Raw genomic sequence first — 16,997 nt, 5'->3', positions numbered from 1 at the left:
GTCACCCGAGCATGTGATCACAGCTACTCCTGTGAAGGAGAGGTGGAAACCACAGCAGCAGCCTCAGTGGGCAGGCACCGGCAACACCCATACCTGAAAGCCCTAGGCAGCAACAGCAGAGAGGGTGGAGAGCCTACAGACAGACCACACCTAGGGAACACAGGCCACACCCAGTGGACTCCAGTGGCCAAAACCTTCTTTTACACAGACAAAATAAGAAAGCAGAGAAATGCAACACAAATGGATCAAGAGAAATCCCCAGAAAAGGACCTGAATGAGTCAGATATAACCAAATTACCAGATGCAGAGTTTAAAATAATGATTGTTAGGATGCTCAAAGGTATTAGAACAATAGATGGTCATTATGAACATCTAAATAAAGAGATAGCAGATATAAAAAAGGACATTGAAATTATAAAAAAGAATCAGTCAGAAATGACAAATACAATATCAGAAATGAAGAACACAATGGAAGGAATTAAAAGCAGGATGGATGAAGCTGAGAAATCAACAGGTTAGAGGACAAGATAAATAAAGGCACAGAAGCAGAGCAGAAAAAAGAAAAGAGACTCAAAAAGTCTGAGGAAACTCTAAGAGAGCTCTCACAACATGAGGAGAAATAACAGCCGCATCACAGGGGTTCCTGAAGAAGAAGAGAAAGAACAAGGGATAGAGACTTTGTTTAAACATATCATAGCTGAAAACTTCCCTCAATTAAGGCAGGAAAACATCTCACAAGTTCAAGAAGCACAGAGAACTCCATTAAAGAGAAACCCAAAGAAATCTACACTAAGACACATCATAATTAAAATACCAAAGCTAAGTGATAAAAAGAAAATATTAAAAGCTGCTAGAGAAAAAAAGACTATCACCTACAAAGGAGCCCCCATAAGGATGACTTCCAACTTCTCAACAGAAACACTTGAGGCCAGAAGGGAATGGCAAGAAATATTCAAAGTAATGCAAACAAAGAGCATACAACCAAGACTTATTTATCCAACAAGGCTATCGTTTAAAATTGAAGGAGAAATAAAAAGCTTTCCAGACAAAAAAAAAACAAAAACTCAAGGAATTCACTACAACCAAACCAAGGCTGCAAGAAATGCTAAGGGGCTGTGGTAAACAGATCAAAGGAGAAAAAGAATATAGCAAAAGAGGAATACAGTTTTAAAGAATAAAATGGCAATACACAATTACATATCAATAATAACCTTTAAATGTAAATGGCTTAAATGATCCAATCAAAAGACATAGGATAGCTGCGTGGATAAGAAAACAGGACTCATACATATGCTGTCTACACGAGACACCTTAAAACAAAAGATGCACATAGACTGAAGATAAAAGGATGGAAAAAAATATTTCATGCAAGTGCAAATGAAAAAAAGGCTGCAGTAGCAATATTTATATCAGACAAAATGGACTATAAAACAAAGACTATAGTAAGAGATAAAGAAGGTCACTACATAATGATAAAGGGAATAATCCAACAGGAAGATATAACGGTTATAAATACCTACGCACCTCATATAAGAGCACCTAAATATATAAAGCAGACCTTGGCCCTGGCCGGTTGGCTCAGCGGTAGAGTGTCGGCCTGGCGTGCAGGGAACCCAGGTTCGATTCCCAGCCAGGGCACATGGGAGAAGCGTCGATTTGCTTCTCCACCCTCCCCCCTCCTTCCTCTCTGTCTCTCTCTTCCCCTCCCGCAGCCAAGGCTCCATTGGAACAGAGATGGCCCAGGCGCTGGGGATGGCTCCTTGGCCTCTGCCCCAGGCGCTAGAGTGGCTCTAGTCGTGGCAGAGCGACGCCCTAGAGGGGCAGAGCATTGCCCCCTGGTGGGCAGAGCGTCGCCCCTGGTGGGCGTGCCGGGTGGATTCCTGTCGGGTGCATGCGGGAGTCTGTCTGACTGTCTCTCCCTGTTTCCAGCTTCAGAAAAATACAAAAAATAATAATAATAAAGCAGACGTTGATAGATTTAAAGGGCAAGATCAACAGCAATACTATAATAGTAGGGGATTTCAATACCCGACTAATTTCACTAGATAGATCCTCAAGAAAGAAAATTAATAAAGAAACAGCACACTTAAAGGACATACCAGATCAACTCGATTTAATAGATATCTTCAGAACCTTTCACCCTAAAGCAGCAGATTATACATTCCTTTCAAGTACTCATAGTACATTCTCTAGGATAGACCACATGTTAGGGCACAAAAACGGCCTCAACAAATTTAAGAAGATTGGAATCATTTCAGCACTTTCTCTGATCACAATGGCATTAAACTAGAAATCAACCACAACAGAAAAACTGAAAAATGCTCAAACACTTGGAAACTAAATAGCATGTTATTGAATAACAAATGGGTTAACAATGAGATCAAAAAAGAAATTTAAAAATTCCTAGAAATGAATGATAACGAGTATACATCAACTCAAAATTTATGGGACACAGCAAAAGCAGTCCTGAGAGGGAAGTTCATAGCATTACAGGCATACCTCAAGAAACTAGAAAAAACTCAAAAAACTTGACCCTGCATCTAAAAGAACTAGAAAAAGAACAGCAAGTAAAGCCCAGAGGTAGTAGAAGGAAGGAAATAATAAAGATCAGAGGAGAAATAAATGACATAGAGGCTAAAGAAACAATACAGAGGATCAATGAACCCAGGAGCTGGTTCTTTGAAAAGGTAAACAAGATCAATAAACCTTTAACCAGACTCACCAAGAAAAAAAGAGAGAGGACTCAAATAAATAAAATTAGATATGAGAGTGGAGAAATAACAACTGACACACCAGAAATACAAAATATTGTAAGAAAATACTATGAAGAACTGTACGCCAAAAAATTAGACAACCTACATGAAATGGACAAATTCCTTGAAACATATAATCTTACAAAAATTAATCTGGAAGAATCAGAAAACCTAAACAAACCGATTACAACAGATGAGATAGAAACCATTATCAAAAAACTCCCAACAAAGAAAAGTCCTGGGCCTGATGGCTTCACAAGTGAATTCTACCAACTATTCAAGGAAGAACTGACTCCTATCCTTCTCAAGCTAGTTCAAAAAACTCAAGAGGAAGGAAGATTTCCAAGCTCCTTTTATGAGGCGAATATAATTCTGATTCCAAAACCAGGCAGACAACACAAAGAAAGAAAATTATAGGCCAATATCCCTGATGAATTTAGATGCTAAAATCATCAACAAAATATTAGCAAACTGGATCCAGCAATATATGAAAAAAATCATACACCATGATCAAGTGGGATTTATTCTGGGGAGGCAAGGCTGGTACAATATTCGCAAATCAATCAATGTGATTCATCACATAAACGAAAGGAAGGAGAAAAACCACATGATAATTTCATTAGATGCAGAAAAAGCTTTTGATAAAATCCAGCACCCATTCATGATCAAAACTCTCAGCAAAGTGGGAATTCAGGGAACATACCTCAACATGATAAAGGCCATCTATAACAAACCCACAGCCAACATCATACTCAATGGGCAAAAATTAAAAGCAATCCCTTTAAGATCAGGAACAAGGCAGGGGTGCCCCCTTTTACCACTCTTATTCAACATAGTCCTGGAAGTCCTAGCCACAGCAATCAGACAAGAAAAAGAAATAAAAGGCATACAAATTGGAAAAAAAGAAGTAAAACTATCACTTTTTGCAGAGGATATGATATTGTATATAGAAAACCCTAAAGTCTCAGTCAGAAAACTACTGGACCTAATAAATGAATTCAGCAAGGTGACAGGATACAAAATTAGTACTCAAAAATCAGAGGCATTTTTATACACTAACAATGAACTGTCAGAAAGAGAAATTAAGGAAACAATCCCCTTCACCATTGCAACCAAGAAAATAAAGTACCTAGGAGTAAATTTAACCAGGGAGATTAAAGACTTGTACTTGGAAAATTATAAAACATTCATAAAAGAGATCAGGGAAGATACAAACAAGTGGTATCATATACCGTGCTCATGGTTAGGAAGAATAAACATCATTAAAATGTCTATATTACCCAAAGCAATTTATAGATTCAATGCAATACCAATTAAAATACCAATGACTTACTTCAAAGGTGTAGAACACATATTCCAAAACTTTATATGGAACCAAAAGAGAACAGGACTAGCCTCAGCAATCTTGAAAAGGAAGAATAAAGAGGGAGGTATCACACTTCCGGATATCAAGTTATACGACAAGGCCATTGTACTCAAAACAGCCTGGTACTGGCATAAGAACAGGCATATAGATCAATGGAACAGAACAGAAAACCCAGAAATAAACCCACAGCTCTATGGACAACTGATATTTGACAAAGGAGGTAATAGCATATAAAGACAGCCTCTTTAATAAATGGTATTAGGAAAATTGGATAGCTACCTGTAAAAAAATGAAACTAGACCACCAACTTACACCATTCACAAAAATAAACTCAAAATGGATAAAAGACTTAAATGTAAGCCTTGATACCATAAGCATCTTAGAAGAAAACATAGGCAGTAAGCTCTCCGACATCTCTCACAGCAATATATTTGCTGATTTATCTCCACGGGCAAGTGAAATAAAAGACAGGATAAACAAATGGGACTATTATCAAACTAAAAAGCTTTTGCACAGCTAAAGACAATAAGAACAGAATAAAAAGACAAACTACACAATGAGAGAATATATTTGACAATACATCTGATAAGGGGTTAATAACCAAAAATTTTAAAGAACTTGTAAAACTCAATACCAGGAAGACAAACAATCCAATCAAAAAATGGTCAAAAGAAATGAATAGACACTTCTCCAAAGAGGACATACAGATGCCCAATAGTCGTATGAAAAAATGCTCAACATCACTCATCATTAGAGAAATGCAAATTAAAACCACAATGAGATATCATCTCACAACAGTCAGAATGGCGCTCATCAACAAAACAACACAGAATAAGTGCTGGTGAGAATGTGGAGAAAAGGGAACCTTCCTGCACTGCTGGTGGGAATGCAAACTGGTGCAGCCACTGTGGAAATTATGGAAATTCCTCAAAAAATTAAAAATCGAACTGCCTTTTGACCCAGCTATCCCACTTTTAGGAATATACCCCAAGAACACCATAGCACTGTTTGAAAAGGAGAAATGCACCCCCATGTTTATGGCAGCATTGTTCACAATAGCGAAGATCTGGAAACAGCCCAAGTGTCCGTCAGTGGACGAGTGGATTAAAAAGCTTTGGTACATATATACAATGGAATACTACTCAGCCATAAGAAATGATGACATCAGATCATTTACAACAACATGGATGGACCTTGATAACATTATACTGAGCAAAATAAGTAAATCAGAAAAAACTAAGAACTATATGATTCCATACATAGGTGGGATATAAAAATGAGACTCAGAGACATGGACAAGTGTGTGGGGTTACGGGGTGGGGGGGGGAGATTGAGAGAGTTGGGGGGGGGGAAGGGCACAAAGAAAACCAGATAGAGGTGACAGAAGACAATTGGTCTTTGGGTGATGGGAATGCAGCATAATCAAATGTCAAAATAACCTAGAGATGTTTTCTCTGAACATATGTACCCTGATTTATCAATATCACCCCTTTAGAATTAATTTTAAAAAAAATTCTCATATGGGTGGGGGATAGGTAAAAGGGACAGATATAGTCAAGCAAATCATGATGTCGAAGGCTTAAAGAATGTCAGTATGCACAGAGTATAGAGGGAGGAAAGAAGAATGGCATCTATTATATTCTTAAATAGAGAACGCTCCTTAGAGAAGGTAACAAGTTCATGAGTCTTAAAAGGACCCTAATTATATAATCTCATGCACGAGAGCCTTAAGAAAGTTGGAGACTAACGATAAGGATTCAGGATAGGATGGAAACCAAGGATACAGATGCCTGACTATGCGGTGGCGCAGTGGACAGAGTGTCAGCTAGCATGCAGAGGACCCAGGCTCAAGACCCCGAGGTCGCTGGCTTGAGCACGTTTCACCAGCTTGAGCGTGTGTCACCAGCTTGAGCGTGGGAATATACATGACCCCAAGGTCACTGACTTGAGCAAGGGGCCACTCACTCTGCTATAGCCCCAGTCAAGGCACATAAGAGAAAGCAATCAATGAACAACTAAGGTGCTGCGACGAAGAATTGATGCTTCTCCTCTCTCTCCCTTCCATTCTATCTGTCCCTCTCTCAGACTCTTTGTCTCTAAAAATAATAGTAATAATAATAATAATAATAATAAAAAGAAGCCAAGGATACAGACTCCATAGCACAGAAATGGGCCCTGGGCCTTTCTCAAATAAATGACACCTCTTTCTATTCTGGTACTTTACACATGGCTGTATTTAAATTTGTGGCTATTTCATGCCAATATTAAGGATCCCAAAAGGGCATCTTTCCCAAATCCCTGCCTCAAACTAAATCAATGTTGAATCTCTCCAGTCACTGGAACTTGCTATTTTGAGTGTCTCTCCTCCCCCTTGAACATGACATTTGTTTCCTATGTATTGAGGCTTTCAACTCACAGGTTTCTACATATTATGAAGCCTCAAAAAAGTGCTTTATTTTTACAGGATTAAGTTTATCCCTGGGAGTTAGATTCTGATCACTCAATCATAATTTTTTTTTTCTTCAAATACTGCACTGTGCTAGGTCTTACAAGGTATGTGTCCCACCTATAAGGAGCTTATCTTTTTGAGAAAATAAACTAATGTGAAACAATGATTAGACAGCACAAAAGAATTTAACTTCAACAGAAAAAAATAATTCTATGAGTTTATCCATAGCATGGTTAAGTGCATTATTCTTAGCAAACCGAGCACATAAAGTCTGTCTTTGGCTCCTGTGTATGCAAGAAAAATATAAACCGAAAGTAAACATTTTTATAATTCTGTGTTCACCTAATACAGGGATCAGAATGGCAAGGTCAGCTCTTGCATTGTAAGGTTGTGACACTGTCCTGGTGACTTTGAAGATGGCACTTGTCTGTGTTACTGAAATGAAATGTTATGCTGCCCTAACAGAATTTTAGTTGATGTTGATTTGTCCTGACCCTTGTGGATTCGTGTTCCCAATAATTGTACAAAGCACTGCAGCAAGAGGAAGTTAGGTTCCAGGAATGCATTTATGGTTAATATGTTGTTCAGGTTTAGTCAGACAGCCAGTGTGTTTTAAAATAAGGCTTCAGCAAAATAGGAATAGGCAGAGGCTCTCTAATAGAGTGGACAATTACCAGTGCCTCTTCGTTTAACTCAGCCCTTAAGCTCTGACACTTCCCCAACAAAATTGGAGGGCTACGTAATATGAACAATATGACTGCCTGTTCTCTGTTAGAGAGGGACAGAAAACAACGTGCATAAAGTAACACTGAAAAAATACACAGTAGGCAACTGATAAAAGTGGACAGGCTGTCCGAGCACTATAGGGGAAGGAACTTTCTTAAGTATGCTGTTACAGAATAAGCTCCTGCTTCTATATCTCAGAAGGTATTGCTGAATTAAATGAAATAGATGTGAGAATGGCCTTTGTTTCTCTGTATAGTTCCTGATTCATGTAATGACCCTCGTTGGGTAACTGACATTTTTATATCACCTTCAGTTACCAGAAAGCAATTGTCCTTCTCAACCACGGTGTTAAATCCCAGATCTGTTACTTTCTAGATGCCTAGAGCATATCCTTTAACTTCTTTTTGTTTTAGTGTCTCTCTACAAAACAGAGTTAATGATGCTGGTCGCCAGTCCCTTATTAATGGAAAAAAGTGTTTCTGTTTCTTAGAAAAGGAGCATAAAATTCAGCTTACAAAATAAAGAATATTGCCAGCTTAGTCAGTTTCAGGATAAAATGACTAGACATAGGCAGAGGTGAGGGGTGGAAAATGAACTATTTGATATCTTAATTAAATCAGAAGTAGAATTCAGATTATAGTTGTTTTTCTTTTATTTGAAAATAGAATTCTATCTGTTTAAAAATATATAACTGAATTAAATTAGATAGCATTTTCCTTATTATTTTTCCTAAATCAAGTAAGATTGACTCAAGGCCACTAAAATAGAGATAGACAAATGGAAATTTGGAAGACTGGGAAGAGTCCTGGAGGAGGAGATTCCACTGCATCCATTTGAAAGCAAAGAAGAACGGGGGTTTCAGTGTTCTCTGGTGGTCTTTAGAGATTCTAGTTGTCCTTTCTTTGAATATAAATAAATCTCTTCTTAACATATCAATAACTAAGTCCAGTTTGAACAAAAAAAGAGAGAGATAGAAAATTTTTTTTATTCTATGTAAAGAGTTTCATCAATAACTATAATGGTGTTTTATCTCTTAGAAAAGGAGCATAACCATAAGGTATTGCAACCTGACCATCACAAGCCAGAAGGTCCGTATACAGCTGTGGATGTCGAGTCGCGATTCAGCCCCTTTTCTCAGAGATGTTTGGGAAATCACTGTTTGCACTATTCATGCTCAGTCTGAAAATGGGGACTCTCCCTTTTTTTTATTTTAGAGGAGAGAGAAGGAAGGGGGGGAACAGGAAGCATCAACTTCCATATGTGCCTTGACCAGCAAGCCCAGGGTTTCGAACCGTCAACCTCAGCATTCCAGGTCAATGCTTTACCTATCCCCTGTGCCACCACAGGTCAGGCTTAAATGAGGACTCTCATTAACGTCAAAACAAGTTTAGGAAATGCACCTTCCCCGCCCCTGCCTCAGGTCTCCCCACACGAGGCCATCTGTTCATTTGCTTCTGCATAGACATGACAGGACTCGGTGTTCTTCCACATACTGTTCATCCTTGTTTTTGAACATTCTCTATTCCCAAACATCACTTCAGTAATAGGAAATTCACAGACACGCAGGCATGCACGCACACACACCGCAAAGCCCAGGGAAACAGAAAAAATAAAGGCTTGTCATTGTTAAGGAATATAGCTGTATTGAGCATAATAGCATCTGTTGGTTGATAATATTGTGAAATAGGTTTTGAAATGTGTCCTTTGCGGCCTCAATAGATTGCAGGCCACTTTAGGTCAGCAGGTTGGATCATTTTGACAAGTTTGTACTAACAGGCTGCCGGTAGCCTGCAATGGTTTAGAAATTCTAAGATAGTGACAAAGGAATGAACACAAAATCCTTTGCATTATCTCTTATGTTCTGCAAATTCAAGTTATAAGCTATCCAAGAGCATTCTTGGATATATCTTTGAAACAAAACTTTTTAAAGGAGCACATTTAAAAATTAAATTCTTTATCATTTTCCTCTAAAATTGTTTAACATAAAGAAACGTTCGAAGATGTAACATGTTGGGTTTCTTCCTTCAGTTGCACTTCAGTGCAAAAAAAGTCACCTTTCAGAATATGACAGCTTAAAACACTGAGGTTAAAAGTATAACTACCCATAGAGTTTCTGAAAGTGTCGAGAACCTGTTGTTTTGCCTTCCTGGTGTATCTTCAGTATGCATTGTAGCATTTACTCCGTCCTTTCATTTGGGTCTCATACAGACTCTGCCAGCTGAACAAGACAGTTGTCATCCCCAAGCCTCTGGAAACTCGGCCTTGGGAGTTACCTGGTTGAAGTTTACAGTGAGGGTAACAGACTCTTCCCTGTGGCCACGGTCTTCGTGCCCCCCATGGAGGACTCTGACCGGCAAGCAGAACGAGCAGAATTATTTTGCAATCACAGATATGTAGAGTATTTTTTAATCACTGATAAATTGCCAGCATTAAAACCCATGTGTGCTTGTTACTATCCAAGTGTTTAGTTTCAGGAAGACATTCTGTCATACTGCAGCAAGCCAGAGGCAGAGCCATAAGAGAATTTATTCATTGAGCCACCCAACTTCTCCCTTGTTTACATTTCCTCACAAGTAAATTGTTGGGTTTGTTTGTTTTTTGTACAATAGAGCATTTCTTTCCATTTTTTCTTTTCCTAGGTAGAAATGCCCAGATTTCCATTAATAGGCAGCATGTATGTAGAAACCTCTGCTTGCCCCCTTTGCCATCTGTTGTCAGCAGCAGTTCTTGGCCTCCTTGGCCTGGGTTCACTGGACAGGGTGCATGGTATTCACATCCACAGCTCTCTCTCCAACTCAGGAAAGCCTGAGGGAGTGTAAGTGAGAAGGATGCATTCTGGGGACATCTTTCAGGCTTCTCAAACCTTGAGAAAGGAACTAAATCAATTCATGAATCTTGGTGCTTTGTTATTGATAACAAATGCTAGGCATTTTGTAATGGGCTCTCCCTGTATTATAACCCTTTGATTCTCACAACGACCCCCTGAGGAGTAGGCTCTGTTATCTTACCTATTTACAGAGGAAGAAAGAGCTTACCTGACTATAGAGCCCAAGATCATCACAGTTGAACTTGAAATCAAATGCAAGTCTGCCAACTGGAAGATTTTATTACCCACTCTACCTTCAGTTCTTATGGCCAGTGGGGCAGCACTGCAGTGGACCCCCCAAGTGTTTCCACACCTGTCCTCTTCTTACTTGGTGTTCACCCAGGAGTCATGGGCCATGGGGTTGATGCCTCCAAAGGTACATGGCTGTGGGCAACAGGGATTGAGGATGGAGTAGCTGACCCTCAGGAACTGCTGCTGGTGTGGGTCCAGGGTGAACTTTAAGGGACAGTGATACCATAGGGGATCCTTGTGGCTCCATATGCCTTAGCCTGAACTGATACTAAAATTACTCACTGACTTTTGAACATATATGTGGTCCAAAAACTGTGTCACCTGATACACACACATTATTTCATTGTGTTTGTGTAGCACAGGAACATTAATAATAAAAGAAACAGTGAACATTTCATTTTTACTCTTTGGTCACCAAATTAGATTAATTTACAGCGTGTCCGTAAAGTCATGGTGCACTTTTAACCGGTCACAGGAAAGCAACAAAAGACGATAAAAATGTGAAATCTGCACCAAATAAAAGGAAAACCCTCCCAGTTTCTGTAGGATGATGTGGCAGCATGTGCGCATGCACAGATGATGATGTAACACCGTGTATACAACGGAGCAGCCCACGGCCATGCCAGTCGAGATGTGGACGGTACAGAGGAAAGTTCAGTGTGTTCTGTGGCTCGCTAAATTCGAATCATGACCAAAGTGCAATGTGAATATCGGCGTGTTTATAACGAAGCGCCACCACATAGGAATAACATTACTCGGTGGGATAAACAGTTGAAGGAAAAACCCTGTTTGGTGGAGAAACCCCGTTCTGGTAGGCCATCAGTCAGTGACGAGTCTGTAGAGGGTATTCGGGCTACCTAAGGAGCCCTAAAAATCTGTGCGTGAGCCCACATCGAACTGCACTGAATAGGTATGAAACTGGGAGAGTTTTCCTTTTATCTGGTGCAGATTTCACATTTCTATCATTTGTTGCTTTCCTGTGACTGGTCAAAAGTGCACCATGATTTTACGGACACACTGTGCGCTCTTAAACTGTGCAGACTTGCTGTCTCGTGAAACATCTCCCTAGGGGATTGAGTGACTGGAGAGAGGTCCTTGGAAGGCAGCAGTACAATCATTTAGCTTCATTCCCAACTCCTCTGACCTTAGGTGCTTGTGTGTCCACCTTAGGACACCGCCCCTTGGGGACATGGTGCATCTATTCTCTAGGTGGGCACATGGTGTGGCATTGACACTGTTGGTGCTTGGCTATCTTGGAACGTTAATCCCCAAACTCTTAGAATCCTGATGTCTCCCCTGTTGCCCCTCCTCACCTTCGCTTGCACTCAAGGAGAGAGCCTGTGTCATGCTGTTAATTGTCTTTCTTACACTTACTGAGGGCTCTGGACCTGGTTAATTACGTGACAAGAGTTAGCTGTCATCTGTTTAAGGTATTTCCTTGCACATTTTGAGAACAAAATAAGAAAACTCCTCCACTCCTCACCTCTTCAGATTTCTACCCGTGCCCTCTCTGGGGGCAGGGAGGTCAGACAAAGCAGGGATAGCTTTCATCAGAGCAGCAAGCAGGTCATGATTTGTTAGCTCCGGACCAGAGTGGGCTAAATTAAAGGAGCAGTCACATGCTTATTCTACTGCCTGTGTAGACACATTGAGCTTATTTTCAAAAGGAAGCGTTCTCCTAGAGCAGGGCACAACAGGGAGCCTGTGCTGTTGGTTGGTTGTAGTCCTCTCCAGACTCCTTTAAAACCCAGGCTTTATTGTAAGTTTGTAATGAAGATGTAACACTTTTACTTCTTACACAGTGACCTCCATTTTGTGGTATAATTAAGGGCAATCACTCATGTTAGAGACTGCCCAGGTGAAGCTGAGTTAATAAATAGCTGTTTGCCTCTAGCATTAGCAAGGGTATCTTCATTAAGGTGGTAGTGTGGCAAGAGCACTGGATAGGTTGCCATGGTGTTTGTGGGTTTCAGGCTGGACTCTGGCTTTTCCTGAAATTAAACTTCAGTAAAAGGTGCTTCCTTCCAGAGCAAAGCAGAAGGAACATTTAATAAGTAAAATGACTCTGGCTCACAAACTCTATTGCAAAGGCTGATGAATGCATGGGTATTTATAAGTAAGTATTGATTCTGACATGTTTGATAAAAAAGGTGGTTTCTTCTCTGTCCATCCTCCCATCCAGAGGGACTGTCCTCTCAAACATGGAAAAGCTTCTGCTCTTTTTCAGAAAGCCCTGCCCACACACAGGACCAGCTGGCTTATAGGGATGGTTCTTATTCAGCTTCGAATCCACAGAGCCTGGCACACAGCAGATGTTCAGATGTTAGCTACATGAATACGTGAATTTTTGCTTAACCCTTAGGCCAAATCGACCTAGGAGTTACATTTTGAATTATGACTGTCATTGACTGACTGCAGCAGTATCTGAACACTGCGGTTGTCTCTGTGGTGCTGTGATAAAACAATGGGAACTGGGAGGCCACTTGGCCTGTGTGTAGGACAAGACAGTGTGGTTGGATTAGCTCATGTAATGTTCTCAAAGTGTCCCTGGGCCAATGGGATTGGAACCTACTAAAGATCCTAGATAATTTATGGGAAGTTAAGTTTTTTCCAAAAATTTACAGTTAGCTATAAAAGACAAATTACAACTATATGTTGTATAAGTAATTCATTTTCGTTGTATAAATGTAATTTTTCATGACCCTGAGGGGAAAGAGTTGAAATGTAAGGTCTTTTTTTTTAAATCTCATCCCTCTATGCTTATGTTTTTATGAAAATTACAGAAATATTACGTAGCAGAGAAATACAAATATTTTGTATTGGTCTTGTTGAGAGAAGGATCCAGAAGCTGCCAGTCTAAACTTTTTAGCCTACCTGTGCTATTTTTCTGTTATTTTGATTAACTATGATGGATGATTCAAAGCAAATTATATTTTCTCTTTTGCATATTTTCTCAAAGATTGATAATCCTAAATGTCTTCTTACTGGTTTAGGAAAGGGGCTTTGAAAGCTGTTGGGAAGGGAAAGGTTAAAATTTATTTTCTAGCTAAACCTCAGTTATTTGCAAAATTCAGGAAAAGAGGACATTGTATTTCTCAGGTGCTCAGTTAACACTAATTTTACTGTCTGGTACATAGTAGAAAGTAGATTAACAGTATCAGATTATGAACATATTACCATTGTGAAAGAATTTTAATTTTATTGAACAAGTATAAATAACTAGTTTTAGAATCTATAACAAGGGATTGCATTCTAAGCCTTTTATGTATTAAATTTGTGTTTTTATTTTATGTAAAGATATATTAGACCTTAACTATAACATAGCAACTGGTTGATATTATAATTAGACTGTATGAAAAGCATTTACCAAGTTGGCCTATTCTGCTCCACTATTTTCTATCATAATTAACCTCTTGTCAGTAAAGGAGTTCATGCCGCTAATGGATTCTGCTCCTTTTAGGTTTATTTCCATCTACAGAGGACCCAGCCACACCTACAAGGTCCAGAGACTGACAGAGTTCACGTGCTACTCCTTCCGAATCCAGGCAGCCAGCGAGGCTGGGGAGGGGCCCTTCTCGGAAACCTACACCTTCAGCACGACCAAGAGTGTTCCCCCCACCCTCAAAGGTCTGTAGACTGTGTACTCTGGCATGCTCTTCTGTGAGAAGAAGGTGACAGTGAGGTGACAGTCTGACTTTAAGTATACTCTTGTAATATCTCTAATACCAGCAAGATATAACCAAAAGAACATTCTAAAAGAAAAGATAGAAAAATGGGGAGGGGGGTTTGCGGGGGGGTGAGAGGCCTTAAAGGAGATGGCCTACCAATAGACTTTCTCTAGTATATATAAATGAGTAGTACTAGTAATTTAATAGTCTCACCCCTCACAGGAGATAGGTAGACAAAGAACAGAAACGCCTGAGTGACAGACTGTTCGGAAATGAGAGTGAATTCCAGGGGTAGCACTTAAGACAATTTAGCACAGAATGTTTGGGAGTGTCCCTTCCCAAAGACGGAGGAGGAGCGGAGGTCCACACCCCTCTCTGAGTGGTCCTGGAGTTTAGAGACTAGAGACAGCGTCAGCAGTCTGTTCACCTGGGCCGAGCTCCACTGTGGGGAGTTAAGCCCAGTTAAGCCCGAGTTCTCTGTTAAGCTGCAGCAGTGATCTCTTATCTCCTGCAGTGTTCGTCTCAAGGTTTGGGAATGTCTGCTTTGCTCTCCGCCCCCTCGTGGAGTCAGAGAGTGAGCAAAGCCACTCTGCCCAGGCTCTCCCTGCACCAAATCTGCCGAGCCCTCAGCTCCCATTGGCAGCCCAGCCTCAGCCTCCCCACCCAGCCTGGGGCCAGGCCCAGCTGCCTCCCAGATCCCAGGGGGCCTGATTCTTGTGAGGTCTTTGAGGTGGTGGGCAGCACTGGTAGCTTTATCTAGCTGCTGCCCAGAATAACCTTGAGGTTGACGGATAGACAGGCTGCCCACCTGAACCAGGTAAAAGTGAAGGTTTGCTATATTATTTAGGTGGCTGGGGGCAGGGGCGGGGGGGGGGGGGGGCAAGCACAGCCTGTAAGAAGGGTTCTGTATGAGTGCCGCCCAGGAGCTATGTTGGTACACCAGAGCACTGAGTTCATTGCAGGAGGGCGAGGTGCCCCAGGACCTGGGTCAGTCTGATTTGGATTCTGTACAGGTTTCCCATCGTTCCTTGCAGGGTACTTTATAGTAAATACCTTCCCCCTGCTTCCCTGCTTCCCAGCAGTTTAGAAGCTCTTTGGCAGTTGCTTCTTCCTGTGACTGAGAACATAGTATAAGTGGATGGGCACATACAAAGCCTGGCTGGGTCAAATGGGCAGTGAGTGCCCAGCCCTGTAGTGTAGCTTCACCTCTCAGCCGTAGCAGAGACTTGCAGCTGCTAGGTGTTCCACAGGACAAGAAGGTCTGCCAGTTCGCTGTTAGCCGACTTCAGGGCACTCTCCAGCACTGACTCTGCCTCTCAGAGCGCTTGTTGGTGGATCCATTCTGTGGAAAACAGAACACTGAACTAATGGCACGAGCTTTTCAGGGCACATTCACTGCAGAGGACGGTCTTCTTACCCGCCGCCTGGTCAGGTCCTGCCTCACCCAGGGCGGTGTTGTCTTAGCGGGGGACTGTTTAGTCTGATAAGATGCTGAATTTAATTTTATGTAAATTGTTTGGAGTTTTGGACAAATAATTCCAACTTTTTTAAAGAAAACTTTTACTTTTCTGAAACGTTCTTGTACAGAATTATAAGTAGAAATAATTGTCTCTAATGTATTAATTTCATGTAATTAGAAATTAAAGAATAAAGAGGTTAAGAGAGAGTAGTTATACATTCTAGTTAAAAAACAGGAAACTGGATATTGAATTAAACTGATAGATATAGATAAGCTATGAGAAAATATTTGAAATGTCTTTAACATCTTAAGTGCTTTACTACAAACTAATATAAATGTATAATTCTAAAGGCTTTTACTACCGCCCGTTCTCTTGAGACTTATTTCAAACAGCTCCTGCTCCTCAAGCCACCCTTAGACTATCACACGGATAGGACATTTTCTCCCCTGGAACTACCTGACATTTTATTTGCAGTTCTCATTATAACTTGCCTACATTGTGTTTCTTTTTATACTTATCTCATACCTTACTCTCCCCTCCCCTCAGTTACAGCTTAATTTCCTTGAAAACAGGGTTTATGGTACCTGGTTTTGCATTCTTCAAATTACCTAGCACAGGGCCTAATCATAGAAGGTGATTCCATAGCCATCAAAAAGTTAACAAAAATTCAGTCCAGGCCAAGCAGTTATCAATAGGATAATGAAAAAGGGTGACACAGCTTGCGGGTCACGGCGCATCTTCCCTGTGCACAGGTGCCTGCTGGTTTTCCAGGCAGCAGGGCAGACACTCCCCTCGGTGCAGGGACAGGCACAGCCCTCTCCCTCTCCAGTAGGACCAACGTAGACACTGCTCACATTGATCTTGAATGTGTGGATTTGTATTTCAGCACCTCGAGTAACACAGTTAGAAGGAAATTCCTGTGAAATTTTATGGGAGACGGTACCACCAATGAAAGGCGACCCTGTCAACTACATCCTGCAGGTACTGGTTGGAAGAGAATCTGAGTACAAACAGGTGAGAACCAGTGAGAACAGCGTCAGGCTGGCCTCTGGCCCTTCCCTTTGCTTTGCATGATTCAGTGGCCAGTGAGCCACATTACTCCTAAAATTAATCACAGAAACTGCCTACCTACATGTACCCTCTACCTAGTTCTTCAGAATTTATTAGCCCTCGTTGACACTTTATTTCGTATGTATTCATCTTAAACTTTCAATTCTCAAACATAGTCTTGTCTTACAGTTTTAAGTTCTGTATTTGTATTTGATATAGGTTGTGATGTTTGCACATATCAAAGTATGTTTATAATTGAAAACTAAAGGGTCAGAGCTAGAGGGCAGGTAGAGGCTTCAGTTGAAGCCTATGTCCTGTCTGCCTTTTTAATAGAATTTATAACCAAAGAATAAGGAGTAGGACCTATCAGCTCTTGCAGCCTATCATTCAGAAGCTCTGGATCAGTG

The 16,997-nt window shown here is 40.7% G+C and overlaps 1 protein-coding gene across 5 annotated transcripts in view; it reads left to right on the top strand.

Annotated features, from left to right (window-relative positions):
• FNDC3B (fibronectin type III domain containing 3B) overlaps positions 1 to 16,997 on the top strand; it is a 399,472-nt gene that overhangs the window by 372,361 nt on the left and 10,114 nt on the right. For all 5 annotated transcript variants that reach the window (XM_066240652.1, XM_066240651.1, XM_066240650.1 and 2 more), the window contains 2 exons: positions 13,873 to 14,039; positions 16,427 to 16,554. In XM_066240652.1, the coding sequence (XP_066096749.1) occupies positions 13,873 to 14,039; positions 16,427 to 16,554 (295 nt within the window). The remainder of the gene's footprint in view (positions 1 to 13,872; positions 14,040 to 16,426; positions 16,555 to 16,997) is intronic.

The sequence above is a fragment of the Saccopteryx bilineata genome, chromosome 8, assembly GCF_036850765.1.
Source record: "Saccopteryx bilineata isolate mSacBil1 chromosome 8, mSacBil1_pri_phased_curated, whole genome shotgun sequence".
In the NCBI taxonomy this organism is placed as follows: Eukaryota; Metazoa; Chordata; class Mammalia; order Chiroptera; family Emballonuridae; genus Saccopteryx; species Saccopteryx bilineata.
The sequence above is the reverse complement of the archived record's forward strand: the minus strand, read 5'-3'. Positions and strand labels throughout refer to the sequence as shown.